Here is a 20,776-nt window from a genome sequence, read left to right on the forward strand (position 1 = left end):
TTCAAATGTTAGCTAAAACATACTACCTATCATATTTAAAAATACCTCTCAGCCAATATAAATTTTGTACAGATTTTGATACATATTGTAAAAGTTATTCACTAACCTGAATTCTACCCAAATGGAAAAGTAGTATCGATTTCACACAGAGAGGTATAGTTTTACATTTTCCTATTTATTCTTTAGGCCTTCTATTGTTCTGCAAAAGTCCTACATGAAAAACTGGATGATCCACTTGCCCAGTCCAGAATCTACTGAAATCAACGGATCAATTAACGGGAACCACAGGATTTGGATAGAGGCTCTAGTCCTAATCATATGATTGATTCCATGCGGAAAGGATTATCCTCCTCCTCCATGCTGAAAACACATACATTCCACCCACCCACATGCATTCCACTCATCACTCCCGATCAGGATAGTATGTATGTATTTGGACACAAAATTAGAAAAGAAAACTAGTTATACAACAACTGATATTGAATGTGTAAGATTAACATCATTCAAAACTGAAAACTTTTTTCTCTGTAATCACTTTTATTCATTTTAACCTCAAGTGATACATGTAACAGCAGGTAAAAACACGTAAAGGCAAAATTTTCAAAAGTAATTAAATGATACAGATTTTTCAGTTCCACATTGAAAAGAGACATATTAATTGAAGGTCTTAAGAGCTTTCTACACAGATGAGTACAGATCTACCCAAGCATCGGTCCAGATATTCTGTGCCCATGGGGCATGAGCAGGTCTGGTTCAAGGCTTCACTAGTGCACTACTACAACCTTGCACCCACTCTGGCAGACCCTACCTCTGAGCCTGGACATGACGTCAACCTAAGACATCAGATACAGCCCGTGCCCAACAAGACTCTGCTGTGTCCCTGCCCTTGTCTGGGCAGACGTGTTTAAGCCATACTGTTTATCTGGTAACATAGCATGCAAATTGAAAAAATCCCTAGCTTCTGAAAAGTGGGACTGAGAACTAAATAAGTACTTAGAGGTACAGGAAGGTACTCGGTGAGATTCTTAAAAAATACCTAGATATTATACCTTCCTCTGATTTCCAGCTCCTCTTTGAATTCACCAAACCTTCATCTCAAACTTCAGGTTTCTTAATAGCTTCAAAAATATCACTCTTAAACACTTTAAAAATTATACTCAGTATGATTAAAGATATTCTTAATATATTGCCTAAAATCTTGCAGGAAAAAGATCTCATTAATATCTTAGTACTAGAAAACCATTACAGGCATTTTCATTGTTTGAAATTGACTATGATTTTGACACTTCCTTATATTATTTTCTGAGTAATGGAAACAAAAATAAAGGTAACATTAAAAGCTTCTTTCATAGTCTGCCTTCCTGGGGTTTTTTTTGGTGGAGAGGAGGAAAAAGGAATAAGGAAGAGAGGAAAAACAGAAAGAAAGAGGACCAGTGTAAACATGAATATTAAAAAAACAAACAAACATGAACAGGTACATTTTTCAAAGAATACAGAACTGTCTAAGAGGATGCAATTACTCACTTTGCCTTCCAAGAGCTCTTCCAAAGAGCAACCTCGGTGTGACTGCTGGTATTTTTCTTGAAAAAGTTTTCCATCAAACACTTGCCAAGGCATCAAATCATCCATTCTGAATGGAAAGCCACAGGCACTATTGGCCATGAGTAAAGTTGTAAGGCCACGGACAAAGACAGCGCCAAGGTGCACAGCCCTGGGGTCCACTTGTGCAAGCTATTAACATACACACACACACACACAAAAAAAAAAAAAAAAAAAAAAGGTAAGCCTGTAAGCCTCACAAATCAGGAAACATAAGCAATCTTACCATCACATATAACCATGCAAACAGAAGAGCAAATGATAAACAGTCCCAAAGTTCTGACAATGACGGTCCTCTATTGCACAGTAGAATTAATCAAATGTTCCTGTATCTAGTTTTATTCTATAAAGTGAAATAAGTGAAGTTTGTTTTAACAAATACAGCATCTCATTCAAGTTTTAAAGACAGATACATTCAAAATGAAAACAGAAAGAAAAATAAATGGCTATTCTCCATACTGTTTCTCAAGCCTTAGCAGTTCCCCAGAAAGAATTCTATTAGTGGAATACAAAACATGAACTGGGAGCATAAAATGATGTGCACAGTGATCCATTGACCTTCCACAGCTTGATCAACAGAGAAATGTTACAGCACTTAGAGATAATTTAAATTATAAGATTTGACAGAACAAAGTTTATTGTGCCCAGGCTTTTATTTTAAACACTAAAATTTCCTCTGGCTGAAGTCTGAAAGTCAAATTATTTCACTTCAACATGGATGTCTCCAGAAGAAATACTGGAATAGTATGACAACATCCAGAAAATGCAAAATGATAAACTCTACAAGACAATTAAAACTCACAGCCAAAATAAACTTGATGGGTGAATTTAACATCCTGCTGTGGCAGGGCATAGCAAGCTATAACAGCCTTGAATCCAACATAGGGAAAACTGTGATTTTAAGTATTGTGTAAGCAGTACAAAGCTCCTCAGCGGTGAATGCCTTTTCCACAGTCTGTACCAAAGCAGTCTGTCACAACCAAGTGGGCTTCATAACAGTGTGGCCATCAACACTGTAATCCATGACAGCTGTTGTACCCTTACAATCCCCTTTTCCTTACAGTATAAATTATACTAGGAATGGAATAGCATCCAAACCAGTTCAGAACAGAGAGGACAAAAATGTGGCTCAAATTTGTCTTAGCCCTGGCTCCTGAAGAGCTGTGAACAGTTTGTCTGAAATGCAATGAAAAGGGTTGGCCTTTTACTAACAATAACAACATCTTACAAGATCCCCAAAAGACTTAAAGGTATGCAAATACACCATCAGTGCCCTATTTAAAAAAAAAAAGACAAGTAATAGCAAACAACATGAAACACAGTACGAATGGATCAGAACTTTTTCCTCCTTAACATCCACGTAACAAAATCAGGAAACCTTTGCTAGCAACACGGAGCTACAAAGCTTCTTCCAAAAGACAAAAACAATAGATCATTTGTGGAATATAGCTAAAACTTGGTCAAGGACTTAGGTTTTCTGTATTATTATGCAATGAGCTGAAGTCTGTTGCATAATTTGACTAAGGGAAACCGGCTTCTGTTGTAGGGTTCCTCTTAACCACAGGCAAGGGTCAGTTAGGCTGAAGATATGAGGTGTACCTCCACTGGCTGTTTTTTCTACAGTGCCAAAGCAAAAGAGGATCTAGGGATGATGATGCAGGCACAAGTGTGGTCCAGAGCCCTCTGGGAAGAAATTCTTCTGCCTCTAGTGATTCCTGGAAAGCCATCAAGCTGACCAGCAGCACACTGACCCAACATGACACTCAGTACTTGAAATTCACTCAATACAGCCAACTGAAGACAACCATTGACATCCAGACAAATGCAGACAACAAGCTAATTTGAGCAGTCATTTAGAAAATGAAAGGCCCATCCTTTTCTGACTGTGACACTCCATATTTGAGTAATGGAGAGCTGCTTCTCCCTCCCCCTCTAAAATAAAAGTATTTTCAGTATGGGATCAGGCTATCGAGTTTCAGGAAGTTATTGCCTCCAGATGTAAGCTATCATTTTGCCAGCTGAGAGCAGTAACTATATGCACACTCATACCTCCCTTGCTCTGGCAAGTACAGTAGGTTTTGGCAAACCATTTAACAATGCTGAAAAGTACTTGAAAAAGGAAATGTGCTTTAAGTGAACCAGTATTATTTGTACTCAAGTAGACTGTAAGAGTGCACACAGCCAGTTATCATTTTGCAGCTGAGAGATTCTTATATTGCACTAACCAAATTGTTTCTGATCACCTGATCAAATCTTAAGACCTGCTAAGGAAACCAGGCCACATCATTACAAGCTTTAAAATGGAATCTGCTTGGTTCGTGGTCACAAAGTTAGACTCTATGAGTGGGAAGTACAAAGAGTAAGAACTGGTGGGAATCATAAAAATTATTTTTCTTTTTTTTTTTTTTTTTTTGTGTGAATTAATTCAGCTAGGGAATTCTTTCAGAATTTATGCACTCTGGTCTTGTTCTCAACACAACAATAAATTGAACTTTAAATAACTTCAATAAAATACTTTAGAGCACTTTGACAACCGGAAAAGTTCTGCTCTTAAGCTGTAAGGAAAATGGACATGTGAAGTTGCTACAATTAGCAGTAGAGGCCAAGAGTGACAGTAGCACACCAACCAGCTGTATCAAACTTGGCCAAATTTATATCAATACAATTTATACCACCAACAGTATCTTTATTATAGAATCATAGAATGGTTAGAGTTGGAAGGGACCTTCAAAGGTCATCTAGTCCAACCCCCCTGCAAGGAGCAGGGACATCCCCGACTATAGATCAGTACAAAACCAGACTGAAATTCCCTGTCACACAAATCAGTATCTTCTGTCACTGAATTATCAGTAAGTACTGATAACATCAAAAGATTTAATTGCTGAAAACAAACATTCAAGAAAAATAAGGAAAACAAGTATTTAAGCTGCTGAAAAGTGTAAATGCTGTCATCTGCAGCAAGCAATTTTCCATCTTCTAATCTAACGGCTGTGTACTATATGACTATTAATTCATACCTTTTTGTCATTTATTGACAAAGACACTTTTACTGTTCTTTTTAATCCCACTGGTACCAAGGATGTAAAACAGCTGTTAAAACAGATTACTAATACTATATGTGGATGCTGGATGCCATCTGAGCCATAAATCTTAAAATAAAGCTTTTATACCTTCACTTTATTCTGAAAACTCTAAGGACACACCCAACACAAGTATGTGATGAACTCGGCTTTCTTCAGTGATGTTATTCTAGCTAGTGCAAAACAAAAAACAAATGCACATGTATCTGCAAAACAAGTGTCTAAACGAGAATTTGAAAAATTTTGCTTGTGATGGTGATGCCCAAAATAATAAGGTACAGAACAGGACTTTGAGTGCTGTATCAAGCTGGAGATCAGTGTAGTGCTGTCATTGATGCTAACTGTTACTTCCACTTAAGTGAGTATGAGGTCTGAGCCAGCAATACAACCCCAACTGTGCTCTTTTCAACTACACTTGAGACACACTGGTTAAAAAGATAAAATAATGTTGCCGTGACAGGTTTTACAGGTAGATGACCCCACTGTCTAGGGATATCAATCTAGAACTTTCCTAAGGCACTAAGTATTGGGGAGATGGTGATAAGGTAAGGCTTTTTCGTTGTTTTTTTTTTAATGGGAATCAATATCCGCAAGACCAAGGCATGAACTATCAACAGTGATTTCTTTATTTTAATAAGACAGGAAATACATTCACTAAAGGGTAGTTTCTATTTTCTATGTCTGGCAACGAAAAACAAAGAAAATGAAAGCACAGTGAGTCTTTAACAATGAGCCTGTGCACATGGCAAACCACAGACTTGCTTTGCCATGGGAATGCTCACAACTGCTTCGTGTCTGCAATGCAAAGACGTCATGATGAGGAGAAGTGGAAAATTCCAAAAGAAAAGAAAGCTTGCCTTCCAGGGCATTACACCCTAGAGAATACTTCTTATTGGAAATTCTGTCTGTTCTTTTTACTATTTTTATAAACTCAGGACCCCAGTGAATCATGTGAGATAGACCCCTGTGATCCCACTGCTGCTACTGCTATGATTACATTTGTGTGAGAGAGACAGGGAGTGTGTGAGAACGGCTCCTCCTGCACCAGCTGCCTGTGCTGTGCCCCTGCTGCTGCTCCCCACAACTGCAGCTCCCCACCCTCTCAGCATTTGGGGAAAAAAAATACTTTTCTTATTTGCCAACATTAACTGAAGACTGAGAATAGAACTCTAAGGTCACAGTCCACTTGTATCATTGCAGCAGAAGTTACCCATATGGTGCTTAGAAGGCCTGAGCTGTACTGGGTAAGCCCACTTGAAAAGAGCAAGAGAAGTGCTACACTGCTACGTCACTACATGGCTACATCACTAATGTACAATATTTTTTTCGAACAATTTGAGAAATGTCTTCGCTAGAAAAGCCATCATCATAGACTTATCGCATATCATGCCTTTTTCTGCTCTAGAAACACAGGGATTTAGCAAGTGGACCACAAGTTCAAGCTGATCTCTGTGCTTGTGCACATCCTCATTGACAACGGGAAGAGGCTTTGCAAGAAGAAAAAGGGTTTGCTCACAGGAGCAGTTTGCAAATCTAGACCCAGAGAATATACCCTGCTGAAGAGTTTTTACTTACAGGAAGAAAAATACATGGATATTGTGTACGAAATGCAAATTTCCAGTTCAAATTACATCTAATTAAATAATAGTAAAAATTATCAGGATGTAAAAATACCTTTATGCTTTAAGGAAATACTACAAATCCTCTGAGTCTTCTTTGTGGATTGACAAGTGATTTTTTTAATATAGGTGTAAACTTTATCCTATGCACTTTGAAAGCTGTACAATCTATTTTCAAGAACATACTAAAAAAATCCACAACTTCTTCACCACTCTACCCTGTGGAGTTCAGAGGATTCAAATTCTGTTAAAAGAATGAATAGGTTCTACTGCACTTGAAAGGTGCGGGCAAGTATCTGAACATGTCAGATGTCAGTAGACACAAGTGAAGGCCAGAACTGTACCTGCTGGCAAAGTCACCTCACTATCTTAATTTCTAGAAAGGAGAAATGTAAAGGTAAGATAATAATTTTCTCTAGAAAGGAGAAATGTAAAGGTAAGATAATAATTTTACAATTCTTTACTTGCGCTACTTTACACGTCATCTGTATCTCGATGCACTAAATGATACATTTCATTTAAGAACTGGTTCCTTTTGTAGGATTTTCAACAACATTCTGGTGATACACTTTTTCAATGAAAAAAATTTCTATTAATAATTGTTACCAAGGTTAAAGTTGTTCTTATGCTTTCAATTTTTTTTTGCTAATCTGTTACGTTCTTCCTGTGGTTGAGCTGAATATAGAAGACTACGGCTAACATTTTGAAATACAAATTTAAAAAGAAGTATCTTTAAAATTACATGAAGTATTTTTTCCCTCCTTCCCCACCCCACCCACCCTCAAAAGAACATACCTGTTTCTGTTTATAAAAAGGAAAACACAACACTCAAGGACAGGTTCGTATTTGCTAATTTCTATCCAAAATTAATCAATTGAAGAACAATAATTAAAAATCAATTAAATCTGACCCAAGCAATAAACTGCTGCAATTCAAGTAATGGTGATCAAAATCTGAGTACTTCCCTAGTTTAGCTGGTTCTTTTTAGATCCACTTGAACTGAGCCAGTATGTTATCAGTACACTACTTCATACATTACTACCCTCAAACTCACCTGTATCTTAAATGATCAAATATTTAACCACAGGCAATTTATGCTTGAGCAGTAAAGGCGGGTAGATCCTATCTCAGGAACCTGTCATGAAAACAGTAAGGCTTAGCTTGGCCTGGGAGAGGTAAGGCACATTGTGTTCCAAATAGAGAGAGAGAAACTGTCAACTGATGACAACTTCACTAAAGTTACATTTTCTGCAATGGAAAGTACCACCAAACAAATTATTTCAACCAAAAGACAGGGTCATTTCTTGAATTCCAGATCTTCCTGTCTCCAGCCATTAGTATAAATTTCCAGTGTGAGCTGTCACAAGATGCTAAAACCCCTGTGCACTGGAGCTATATGCTCTGTTCTTGAGCAAAGTTAACCTAAACTGGTGCAATGGTGGTAAATTTCAGAAGCGTTATCCTACAGAGATGGGCTGGTGAAATAGCACGTTTACTTGCCATCAGTCAGCGTTCAGCAACAGGCTGCTGGGAGTGCAGTACATCACCTGCTTCCTTGACCTGTCAAGTTGAGCGGGGAGAGGAGCAGCAGTATTTTGTAAACAGGACTAAGGTTTATTCTGATAAAAGATTACGGCTTAAATTAAGCTCTTCCTGCTTAAACAAGGTGTGTGCAAAGGAAAATTGAAAAGAGATCTCGTGAGGGCATCTGCTGCAATAGAAACTAGAAAAACCAGTTTTTAAACACTTCTAAGGCTTCATGGTAAATATTTAGCAGTAAACAACCCAATTGTTTAGTGTTTATATGTTGAGGAAAGTTTATTTACTGGGTTTTATCAGGAGTTTGATGTAAAATGATACCTCTCTTTATTTACATCAAGCCAATAACTCCAGTGAAGTCAACCTAAAAAAAAGCTTCAAAATTGCTTTTACCTTTAAGCACCCTAAAAAACCCCACGAAAACACTACTGCTAACCAATCTGCAACCAGATAAAAATCTCCTTCAGTTCTCCTTCATGCTTCTCATGTCCTGTTTAATTTTTAAAAATATTGGCCTTTATCAAAGCTCTTAAACATATCTACAATAAAATCCAGCACAAATGACATTTCTGTGATGATGAAAATCACCAGTTTAAAATAGTGTTACAGAACATTCACATTTTAAGTCACAGTCATCAGGCTAACCATCTGACTGTAGCCCTGCCAGCAGCCACATCCTTTCTATAAAAATGAATGGATTTGTTAGTATTTTAATTTTTACTGTCTTAAATATGTGCTCGTGCTTTTGGTGACATACTTATCTTTGAACCTCCTGACCTTTCCCTCATCTAGATAATATTGGATTTACTTGGTAGCAAAATATATTTTGTTTCTTTGGGACTCTGCAAACTCTTATGATCACATTTTCTTTCTTTCTTTTTTTTTTTTTTCTTTCCATATATTAGTTAACTGTTGTGGAATTATGAGAAGGGGAAGTATTGGTTTAGTTAGAAGTATTAGTTTGCCTTGCAACTAACAAAGCTTTTCAGACTCCTGGTACATCTACACCAGCAACTGATGGGCTCCTGTATGTGCCATGTCACTGGCATCTGAAATGGTTCAGTAATTATTAGAATTTTTTTCCCATGCCTGTAGCAATGTCTCCCTCTCACACGGATGCCCTAATAATGTGATGTCACATTAAAGCTTCCTCCTGTTGGGCAATTTAGAGTGCCTTCCCCTTCTCCTCAGCTGTCTATTTAAAACCATTAGCAGTAACTTATTTCTCTCAGACTCCTACATCTCTGTCAAACGTGGCTGAAATCAGCCAACATATTCAAAAGTTATTAGGGGACATCGAGAAAAATTTTAAAAATATACAAAAGGTCACTTCCTTCTCTTAGTTCCAGTAACTTTTAATTGTTAAGCCTTCAGAGATCAAACTTCTTCCACTCCTTTACTTTCTCACACTCCACATATATCTCTGTGTTCTACTCCACACTGACCAGCTCTTTTACCAAAATCTTTAAAATCAGGGGCTGCATCCTGACCCTACTCCTGATCTAAAGTCCTTATCCACACCTCACCCCAGCCCTTTCCCTTTTTTTAATCACAGGACTGGTCCATGGAACAAAGTTTTAGGAGTAAAAATTCTGCCACCAACACGACTACTGGGCTACCTGTGCTAATGCAGCGTCCTTTCACAGCGGCAGACTACATGGGTAAATGATAACTGGTTAGGCATGCAACTGCCCAGCGTGCTGCTATCTGGTTGCTTACCTTAGGGGCATTTTTTTCAGTGTACTGTGAAACCATTGTAATGGATTAAGACATCACTGTAACAACAAATACATTTTGATAGGTGGGAGTTCACTGCTAAAACTGTCCAAGGCTTAATTAGCCAAGCTTAAAAATTAGTTTTGGATTTTTTCCCTCCCCAGAGTCAGACTAGATGTTCAAGATCTATTTAATTGTCCTAATGTATGACCATTCCCTCTCTTAAGCTGTTTTGGGTACATGCTTTTTAAGGGCCTGATCTTTTTGCCACTGAAACCAACAGAAAGACTAGTGAACTTCAGAAGTTCACTGAACCAAGATGGTTAGTATAGAGAATTCCAGGAGGAAAAATACTGTTTGCTAGTGCAATATAGGTTTTGTTGGTTTTGGGCTTTTTTTAAATCCTAGGGTTTCTTTGTATTGCAAAGCAGCTGCACAATAAGATTGCTGATACTACAGTTCACCTTTTGAAGTGATGTGGTCCAAAGTAAACCGTTCTGGCTAAGGAATTTTCCAGGTGTTAAGTCCACAGGTTGAGGAAGAAAGGAAGAACTGGTCTGCTTCTATTTCATGACAATCCCAAGGTCCAAGACAAACCAAATTATGAATCAACACAGCAGTATCTCAGATAACCTATGAAAGGAGCTGCCAACCTGCAACCTGTGATCAGGTACGTTCAAGACACTGTGGACTGATTTGTAATTAAGCTGCAAAAGAGTATCAACTTCCAGAACACCTATTTTTTTTGGAACGGAAAACTGCCACACACTGGTTGAAAGTTGCTACATTTCAGCACAAGAACATCAACCCTATGCTGTAGTTTAGATGAACACATACAGTGAAATTAGAGAATTCTTGTTTGGTGTACACTGCTCTTGCATAAAGATGGTCTTCTGAGCTATTCAAGAACTGACGACAAATAAAGGTTTTAAAGAAAATAACATTATTTACCTGTAATATTTTACATTTTCTTTCATCAGCACTATGTCAGAGCAAATTGAATACAAACAGGGAAACAGTTTATGTGAGAGTGACTTGGCCATTTCTAAAGGTGTACTTAACACAGAGAAGAATGCTGTTTGAAAGAAAATGCATACTTTCTAACAAGCAAAACTTTGGGATCTCAGCACTTCAGCCAGCATTGGATTCTGCAGGCGCTTTGCTGACGAAATAAGCATTCACTGACTTTCCAGCCTCAGGAACTGATCCACAGCCATTTTAAAAAAAAAAAGGTACCTTTTTTTTTGGCACAAGGTGTTGTGCCAAAATAAACTTCCTGCAGAACTGCTACACTTTCAGCCTCCTATAACTGAAAAACATTACTTGCCATTGTTGCTAGACTGAAGTATGCCTCTGTTGTATTGAAACCTCAAAGTAGAAATACAACACACAATTGTATAATTTTGCTAAAAAGTAAATAACACCGAGCAGACTGGCGGATGTTTTTTCAAAAGTGTATTGGCATAGTTGTGCTTCTATAAAATTCAGTAGTTGCCCTCACTGACTTCAGTAGGAACTTGCAGAACTTCAGTTCTAGCATAGAAATATTTTCTGCCAAGACGTATTTCTGTATCATGTACACAGAAAGTAAACAGAAAACTATCGCTAAACAGGAGATGATTAGGTGTGCATTAACTGCCCTTGCTAAAACCCACACATACATAATTTTGTGTTTGGCAAGGAACTGAATGTCTCTTCTTTTACATCTATCAAGGGAATATATAGCAGCCTAGCTGAATGTAATATACCTTTTTAGTTAATGTGCATATGCTTCCTACTAGTGCTGGTGTGACACTAGGCACGCTGAGTAGATTCCTAAACAACTAACTAAATCTCCCCATAAATTACTAATTTTGTTTCGAAGTAACACACAACCACCTTTACACATCTGGTGTTTATTGACCCTGTGTGTTGTTTCCTCACGTATAACATTAAGATAAAATTGTCTTAACAAGTGATGCCGTCTTGAAGTGCAAAGATATAATGCTGGTAAGGGACATTATAATGTACGCACATCACTTGTCTCTTAACACAGCTCCATTTCTTTACAAAAAGCTCCTTTAACTGCATCTCAGCTACTGTTCAGTGAACGTCACATGAAATAATCCCAAAATAAAGGTGAAGGGGAAGAGAATATATGTGCGACATCAATATTAATGTTAAGAATATATTTAAAATTCACATTCATACAGTACTTTTGGCTAAAGAACTTCTATTATTGAGAGTACTGGTGCATGAATGTTACAAGTAAGAACTAAAATACAAGAAAGAACTGAACAACTTGACCAAAGTCATAGAGGAAGCAACAGATAGGAACTGCCACCATCTTGACTTTTAACCCCTGGACAATGATAATGTCAATCAAGAATACACATGAAAAGAAAGGGAACAAATCAGTTCTTTGTCAGCCTTGCTGTTTCTGATATCTTTAAGATGAACATTTCTACTACAGTAAATTGAAAAATTCCAGTACATCCTACAAAGCAATGTAACCACATGCCTAAAGGCTTGTTTTATCTTCTTTCTCCATCCAGCTATAAACGGCCCATTAAGTGATTTCAGAAAACATTTTTGCTTCTCCGAAGTAGCCATCTGCTTCTCCAGGGAAAGCCTAGGCAGATGTGCAGCTTGCATTCCTGCTCAGGCGTGACAGGGGCACACAGGCAGGTGCAGGCAACCCAGAGCAGATGACAGGCAGGTGCACGCGTGCCATCGCTTCCTGACGGCACGCTCCCTTCCCTCCCCGGCTCCAGTCCCTGCATGTCACCTGCCCCGCGGGGACACAGGTCAGCCCTTAAAGGCATTGGAGAACAACCCCACCTATGCCATGCAAACACCACCTCCAACCCTCACGTAGTGCTTGTTCTTTCTACCATACAATATGCAAGGCAGTGAAAACTATTTATCTCATGAGTAAACGTACACTTTGACCAATACAAGCTTGGCAGGAAAATGTCAGTTGATACCAGAAATTATTATTTTCCCTCTCTGTAATACGTTATCTCGGACATTTTCAAAGCTATCGGTTTGCATAGTATTTTGGGAGAAGTTTATTACTCTCACTACCAATGACTACATGTCACCTTCTGCAGTATTACTGAGCATGGATTAAAAATTAACAGTAATTTTGTTATCTGAAATTCCAGAGTGTCTTTTACCTTAAACATCATGAAAAATTCTTTATGCTGCATAGAGCCTAAAAGCATTGTATAATTGAAACATTGCTCTTACTTCCTTGCTGTTGAAACCTTGCTAATGAGTTACATGGCAGTAAAGGGGAAAACTCACAGAAAAGCAGAGCAAATTCATACAATTATGCACAAAAATACAAGATCATCTTCCACAAAAAGAGATATTAATTCTCTAGTTTAAGGCTCTTTTTCAAAATCTTGCTCAAGGTTTTCTCCGTAAGCAAACTGCATCCAACTAAATTAATGCATTTCTCTCAGAAGGTAGAAGAGCTGATCTAGCTATGCCGGGGTTTGTATTTGTGGCAGTGACATATAAAAGAATTCATGCAGTTAAGTGAATTCTGACACTGGAGCTTATGTCAAATGTAAAAAATATTCAGCATAACAGATTCTCATACTAATAAATATACCCAACTTGGTAAAGAAGAAAATGAGGGAGAGTGGGGCAGAACAGCAATCCTGTCTGAAAGTTGACCTGTCTGGAATGTTAACCTAAGAAAGTTTTTTTAAAATATGTTTATGATCCAACAGCAACAAAGAAAGGTAGAGCCAGTTGTCCATGCAACAGGACCAAGAAAACTTGAATTTCTTCAGAACTTCAAAAGATTATTATGAAAATAGCAACAGATTTAAAAATGGGACTTTTAAAAAATACTGTAAAACAGTGACTAACTTTACTTCCTGAGATATAATTGTATTTGCAGTAATGCTTGATCTATGCAGATGCAATATTTCACTCTCAGTAACAGAACAGGGGATCCATACTCACCACTTCAAAGTCATTAGAGAAAATAAACAGGTTCTGCGACACTGAACTAGGCATGCAGGCTTGGGAAGCCAAAACACAGTTATTAAGAGAATGGTAGAGTATGGAAGCCTGAATACGTTCAGCCTTAATATACAGAGTTAATATAAGCAGGTTCATTTATGATCATTCATTTGATGCAACTTACTCTCGATTAATCATGTAATTTTTTTTTTAATGTTTTAAACCAAATTTAGCTGCTGGAAGACTTAAAAGTGTTTCCATTTGGATTAGTTAATTTAATACTATCTTGAAGAAATGAGAAAAAAAAGTTGTATTTCTGAGGTTGAACAGAGACTGAACTGATCTGAGCTTGCAATCACATCCCATATTGCTGACTTTTGTCCAGATTAGTCCAGAACACTGAGAAAACCTGAAGACTGCAGATGAGAGAATGGGCTGGGAAGCAATACCAAGATCAATAAACTACCTCAATCCCCCCTGTTCTCCATTCCCTGCCAGTAACAATCTCACGTATCATTTTAAACACACTTTTGACAGATGCAAATTTAGTGGGAATATAAAGCCCTGATTCAGTAAAGCATTTGGGAATACACTCAAATTCCACTTTAGTTAATACCAACATACATCAAAGAAGCAGGTCCTAAGTATGTGAGAGAGGTTTACATTTGAGATCTTTACAATATTCCTACTTGTATTTTATGTTTTCCTCAATCCAGTTAGACTTCAGGTAAATATTTATTAGGAGACAGTCACACAGGCACAATAAACATACACTCCCTGGAGGAGTAAGAATTTTTTTAAAACAATTATATTTTGAAAAACATAACTCATAAAGCCTGTTTGGAGTCTGTCTGAAAAGCATCACACCTAATTGTGTTAACAAATGTATCTTTGCTTGCCAAATAGGTCAGAAGATTTAAATTCTGGAATGTTCAGAATCTGAGTATTATTTATGCTTTTCTGTCCATATGACAAGGGAGAAGGAATACTGAGTTTAAAAATACAGCATAGATTTAGCACCATCCGTCTGAAAGTTGCAGGATCCTAACCAAGATACTTACACACTACCCTAAAACACACTGCTTTTCTGCATGCATGTGGCTAAATATCCCTCAGAAAATATTCAGATAAAAATATATTATGTAATGTTGCTATAATACTATTACCAAGATAATTCTGCTTTCATGACACTGTACAATGGAAAATATTCAAAGGGTCCATGCAATTACAATTCTTGCTAAAGCTACTTCTGCCTGTGAAATAGTTAACTAGTTTGCTGAGTATTTTTTTTTAATAATTCCAAAAGCTAATGAAGTAACATTTAATATGTATTTTGTGAAAGTTCATTTGCAATCAAATTGCAAAGACTCTCTGGAGCTTATAATTTAAGATCCAAAATGACTGCGCTGATTTCATATCAGTAATACTTTTTAAGTAGTTATTTAAAAGCACTTGAAAAATTGAAGGAATACACTTCAGTATGTGACTTTCTTACACTTCATACACAGCCACACTGCTCCTTTTACAAGTTGCACAAAAGATGTAAGTACTCCAAAGTAGATATTCTGGCATAACTGGATATCTTATGGCAAAGTTATAAAGACCTTGCGAATGCCATGAATTCCAGCAGTAAGTGATGTGTATGTATGTCCACCCAGGCATCTGCTACTAACTTCGAGTTTGTATTTTCTGATGCACGTTTCACTTTTAAAAGCATTTAACAGTACGCAAGTTTAATCTACCAATTTCCAAATATATTTCCTTTTTAACCAAATGTTCCTATCTCATTTTTGGCTACAATGTTCAGAAGAGATGTGATTCACAACTTTCCACCTCCAATACAATTTTTTTTCATATATTCACATAGAGAAATCTTAGCAGAAATGTATTTCTGTTTAGAATTCACTACAGCCTCTCCTGTTTGGACAGTGTTTTACATACATTACAGGTGAAAGATTATCTATAATTGCACTTGTAAACAACCAGGGCCAACACAACACAAGAAACAAGACTGCAAGCATGACTGCTGGTGCCTCTTTTTCTCTACAATGGCCTCAAAGTCAGACTGATGGCTCTCTGGGCTTTCTGCCAAAACCACACACCAGATCAAAACAGAAAGAAGGGAAACAGGCAACCTGGGGTCCAAAATTTAATTCTGACCTTATGTATAAGCTCTATGGGAAGCCTGGGCAAAGCAGAATGTTAATCTACCATATAAGGGGGCACAAGGAAACTAGAAAAAACTTAGAGAAAAAGAACGTATAAAATATCTTCTCTATCGTGTGCACATTTTGGTATTTTGAAACCACTGATCTTGCAAAATAATCAAATCTTCATGTATAAACATCATGTTATTCTCAGAAAGTAACAATTTAATGTGGATTACAGTTATATGTCCACAGCCCACTTTCTTTCAGCACGAGACAAACTATATTTTTTATGGCTTTAACCCACTTTATTCAAACCATGGACATGTCTGTTTCATAAATTTGCTGATTTATGGATCTCATTAACTATGAAGTACGGACAGCATATCAGAAAGCAGACTTGAAAATGAAGGCTGAAAAGACCTCTTCATCCTATGAGAAGAGCTGGCTCTATTTATATTTTCTCTCATACTTCACAGTGAAAGTTAAGTCGTCTTCTGCTGAAACATATTTGCTAATGGACTTTTTGCAGAACCAAAGCAATTTTTAAAACCAAATCAGTGGTCTTCACAGAACGGTTTACAAGGAGTAAACACTTTTTCTACATTTAAAATAATAATATAGTGTTACGTCTGAAATTCAAATGAGTAAACATTATCATAAAATTTTGCAGATGCTAACTTTAACATAACTTCCTTGGAAGTTCTTAAATTGCTGCTAGGGATCATGTTTGACTCCTCAGTGGAGAAGAAAAAGTATGGTAAACAGATTAAACTCTGTTCTTCTACTTTCCTACTATAAAAGCCATATATTAATTAGCTATGTACTAGTGTAAGTCATTGCACTTGAATCCTCCACTGATTTTAAACACAAACACCTAGAAAATTAAGCTATTTACTAATGATAACCTATTTACCATCTATTAAAATAATAGTATAATTCAATTTTGTAAAACTCACAGTAATGAGTAAAAACAGTTTAAGTAATTCTGAGTTGGAATCTTCTAACCCTTCTAACCATTTCTAACACTTTCCTCCTTACTTTTAAGAAAACCCACAACTCAAATAGCTATTGACATGTGCAGTCTGTGCCATACACTACTAATACTTGAAATACAATCTCAAGCTATGAGATTGAAAATACTCTTGTATAATTAGATATATAAGAACTATTTAGATGGTTCTACTGCAAAAACCATCTAACAACCTGCTTTTCACACATGCATTCAAGAAGATAGGAAAGAAAAAAAAACAGATTTGCAGACAGTATACAAACATTTTTAAAAGAACTGAATAATTACAGAATAGTGTGATCCAAAAGGTCTTCACTACAGTGGGTCATATTAGGTAATAAAGCATTTTTTTCTGGTTAGGTTTATGTTATGTTTATGTTCTCCTACAAGCAGTAATGCTAAACTTTATTTAATGTAGTGATTCTCATACAAATTATGTCCCAAAATTCTATCCTCCTCAGGAAAAAAGAATGAAGCAATGTTGCAAGACAGGATTCACCATTACAAATCTGCCATCAGCTGGAAGTCTGGAAGAAATCTGAGACTTACTCTAGGACTGCAACCACTAGAAAATGTCCTTTCTAAGTATTCACATGAACTGCAGAACATTAAAAGCCTATATACTGACTATGACCCTCAGTTCCTGTATTGGAAAAAAAAAAACTTAGTGTAGAAGAATTTTCCCCAAAAAATATTTATCCCCAAATTACCATGAACATTTTATGTTGCTCAATTATTCCAGTCCATACCTGCAAACCTGCCAGTTGAGGAGCTGACTTCCCTTTGAGGCAGAGAATGACTGCCACAAATGCACTTAAGTCCTCCAGAGACAGGCTACTGACCTAAAACAGATTAAAAAATAACACATTATCTGAAGGCTCTGAGGAGGAACTTTCTGAAAATTGGCTCCTCTTGATCATGGCACATCAAACTTAAATCAATGGCCTCATGAAGTTATGACCACCATGAATGCATTGTCTAGGAAAAGACACTTAAAGGGAACAAAATACTTTCACAACTTGAACGAAGTGCATACCCCAATACCCATGTATAGTGTACATATGCGGATTTCCACACACCAAACAAAATGCCCACCCTTAACGTATTCCCCTCTCCTCTTCCCTTGGAGTTTCTTAATAATAGGAAATTTCTTCGTCTCCATAACACTAAACATAGTAAAAAAAAAAAAAAATTAATTGCTTTATAATCAAGACCCAGAATAAAAATAATCTCAATGAGCCACAGATGTGATTACTACTAGGACTTCTTTCAAATATTTAGATGGTTATCTGCTGGAAACTTTAAAAATAATCTAAAGTATTTCAATTCCTTATTTGAACCTACATCTCAGGATTTAACAAAATGTATTTGGATTCTTTTTTGCTTTTAGGTTACATATTGAATGGGGAAGAACTCAAAACTATAAGAAAACTAGACCTAAAATGTTCAAGTCAGAAAACATAATGGAAAATTCTAAATTCATGTAACAGTTCACTCTAATACTTGTATCAGAAAATGGAGAGTGGCGGGATTTTCTGTAAATTCTATAAAGTCACATGGTGACCTCAGAGGGACAGCACCTCTAGACTAGCTGAGCTGATTCCCTGACAGTACCAGTTCAGTTTTGAGTGCTAACTTCCTCTTTTAAGAACACTATAGATTATACATGTGCACCAAGACCAAATACCCATTACAAATGTTGAGGCCATAAAAAGGGTTCTAAGCGAGATCTATAAAGCATTACAATTCTTTATCAATTGGAACTTAAGGGAAGATTTCTCTTCCAAAGTGTGAAAACGTGCATTGTGGGCTTACAATGCAGTTAAAAGGCTGCCTAAAACCCTGCACTGCCCTTCTTTTAACAGATTGATTTTCGAGGAATGTTGAGTACATCCCATTTCAATTCATTAAGAGTTTCTATTAAGACTTATTAAAAACCAAAAAGTGACAGAAAAAAATGAAGGAGAGAAAAATTAACAAAAAACTATTTATGTGAGTCAATAGAAAAAGGAAAAAAACCCACTAAGGAGCCATCTATAATTACTTAATTCATTTATTTGTTTAGAAGGAGTAACTCATTCTTTCCTCCTCAAGGTAAAAATTATTTAACCACTACTGAGAATTTCTTTTTCTTCTTCTTCTTCTTTTTTTTTTTTCCTAAATCAAGCCTTGCTGCTGGTCCCACTGCAAAATACTTTCCCCTTTATGATGCTGTTAAAACTTGCATAAAGCACAAGAATGTGAGGGATATCAGAAAAGTTTTAAGCTTTCAAAATGCTCCTTGGTACTCATTAACAGCACCTGCCTGCTAAGATCTGATAACGGCCCTACTTTACCTTGTACTTCAAGTCAGGTGTCGCCTTTGTGGCAACAAGATGGCGACAAGAGAGGTTTACTAAACCTGCACATTTTATACATTGCACTAACAGCAAAAGTGACTTTCACCTACAAAACAACTCTTAATACTTGCACAGTTTTGTCCTAAGAAAAGTAAATCAAAGATTGTTTGCAAGTACAACAGCAAGGAAATGCCCCTGACAGAGCAGATCAGCCAAAATGCTTACGAATATCTTGAAATATCTTGAATAGCTTGAAATTTCCTCTTTTTCTGGAGCCTCCACAGTTTGATATTTGAACTCATTCACTCCTTTCCCCAACTTTAAAGACAGACCTATTATTTTGTAATTTTTTCACTATTTTTGTTCTTAATTTTGAGGATATTTGGAAAGTACTCTCACTGAAAAGATTACGCTTCTTTCTTTACATAGTTAAGATTCGCTTATTTGAAATTTTTTCTCACTTTAAAAAAAAGAAAAGCATCTGAAGTTTTCATTAAATACTTGCATATAAATTTTGAGGAAGTCACATGGGTTCCTCAGTACGCTGTTTCCTGAAAAAAAACCTAAGTTTTAGGTTAGATTAAATGATAAGTAACTAAATTTTTAAGAAATTTATTTCTCCCTCATATGAGCTGAAGGAAATGATGTTAGCTTGCTTCAAAGCAACCTACAATTGCTCAAACAAATAGAAGCAGTATGGACAGCTCAAAGCATGGTTGCTGCCACTCTTGCTCTCATGTTTTCCTCTCACACACCCCAAGAAAACAAATGGACAATATCAGAGAACTCACCAAAGTTTAATACAACTCAGCAATGAAAGATATTTTAATTCAAATCAATTCCCCAGTCTGGTTCACAGGATAGAATGTATTAGTGCAACTCAGAGGGCAGAAGAGAAGCAGGAAGACAGGATAGGTGTTGAGAAACTGGTACTGCCATGAAAAACCTTCCATCAAACTAAGCCCTCTGCATGATCTCTCTGCTATTATTCTTGTTGAAAACTAGAGCTGCAAAACTGTTTTCATCTGTTTTTAACATTAGCCATTGGATAAGAAATTCTGAAAACCATATTCCCAATAAGCATTTTTGCCATTTTATTAACATGCTGTGATCAAGGCTCAGTAAATCCACATTTCTGTAGGTGTTCTGTCCCGTTACTACTCTTCTTAATCCCACTAAAGAAACCCTTCTCAAATAATTTAGTAACCCGCTATGAAAGGGTATACAGGATAGCAAAATAAATAAGTGAAACAGTGAAAATAGATAAATAGGGATCATTTGTATAATTTCCATATGTACTTCCTCAATGCATCATCTAAGTCTGAGCAAACATATATGAAGGAAAAAGAAAGGAAAAGTCAGAGAGATCTTGTTCTCATGTATCTCCCACCAGTATAAATCTGTTATTGAGCAAAGTCCCAAAACAAAAGACAAATGCATTATAATTTTCTCATCCTCAGAGATGAAAATCTGCTTCTGAGATCAGCATTTGAAAGGTGGCAAGTACAGACAATATATTAAATAACTAAGAGAAATGTAAATAATGAAGCAATATTGTATATAATCTTGTGTTACCTTTTATTACAATTAAGGTAGTCGGCAGGCTGTCAAATGTTTGGAATTATAACAGAACTGCTGCCTAATGACCCACTATTACTCAGAATTTAATGAGAAGAGCCATATCCTCAATTCTGGCTTGAAACTGAGTAGATTGACAAGATGCTGTGAAGAAGTAGTGAGAGCTGACTAAATATTTATACTGTCT

The 20,776-nt window shown here is 36.6% G+C and overlaps 1 protein-coding gene across 2 annotated transcripts in view; it reads right to left on the reverse strand.

Moving 5' to 3' along the window:
* FAM120B (family with sequence similarity 120 member B) overlaps positions 1 to 20,776 on the reverse strand; it is a 50,437-nt gene that overhangs the window by 9,031 nt on the left and 20,630 nt on the right. For both annotated transcript variants that reach the window (XM_086745072.1, XM_086745071.1), the window contains 2 exons: positions 17,422 to 17,514; positions 1,525 to 1,731 (listed from right to left, as the gene is read on the reverse strand). In XM_086745072.1, the coding sequence (XP_086601198.1) occupies positions 1,525 to 1,731; positions 17,422 to 17,514 (300 nt within the window). The remainder of the gene's footprint in view (positions 1 to 1,524; positions 1,732 to 17,421; positions 17,515 to 20,776) is intronic.

The sequence above is a fragment of the Chlamydotis macqueenii genome, chromosome 3, assembly GCF_036417535.1.
Source record: "Chlamydotis macqueenii isolate bChlMac1 chromosome 3, bChlMac1.mat, whole genome shotgun sequence".
Classification (NCBI taxonomy): domain Eukaryota; kingdom Metazoa; phylum Chordata; class Aves; order Otidiformes; family Otididae; genus Chlamydotis; species Chlamydotis macqueenii.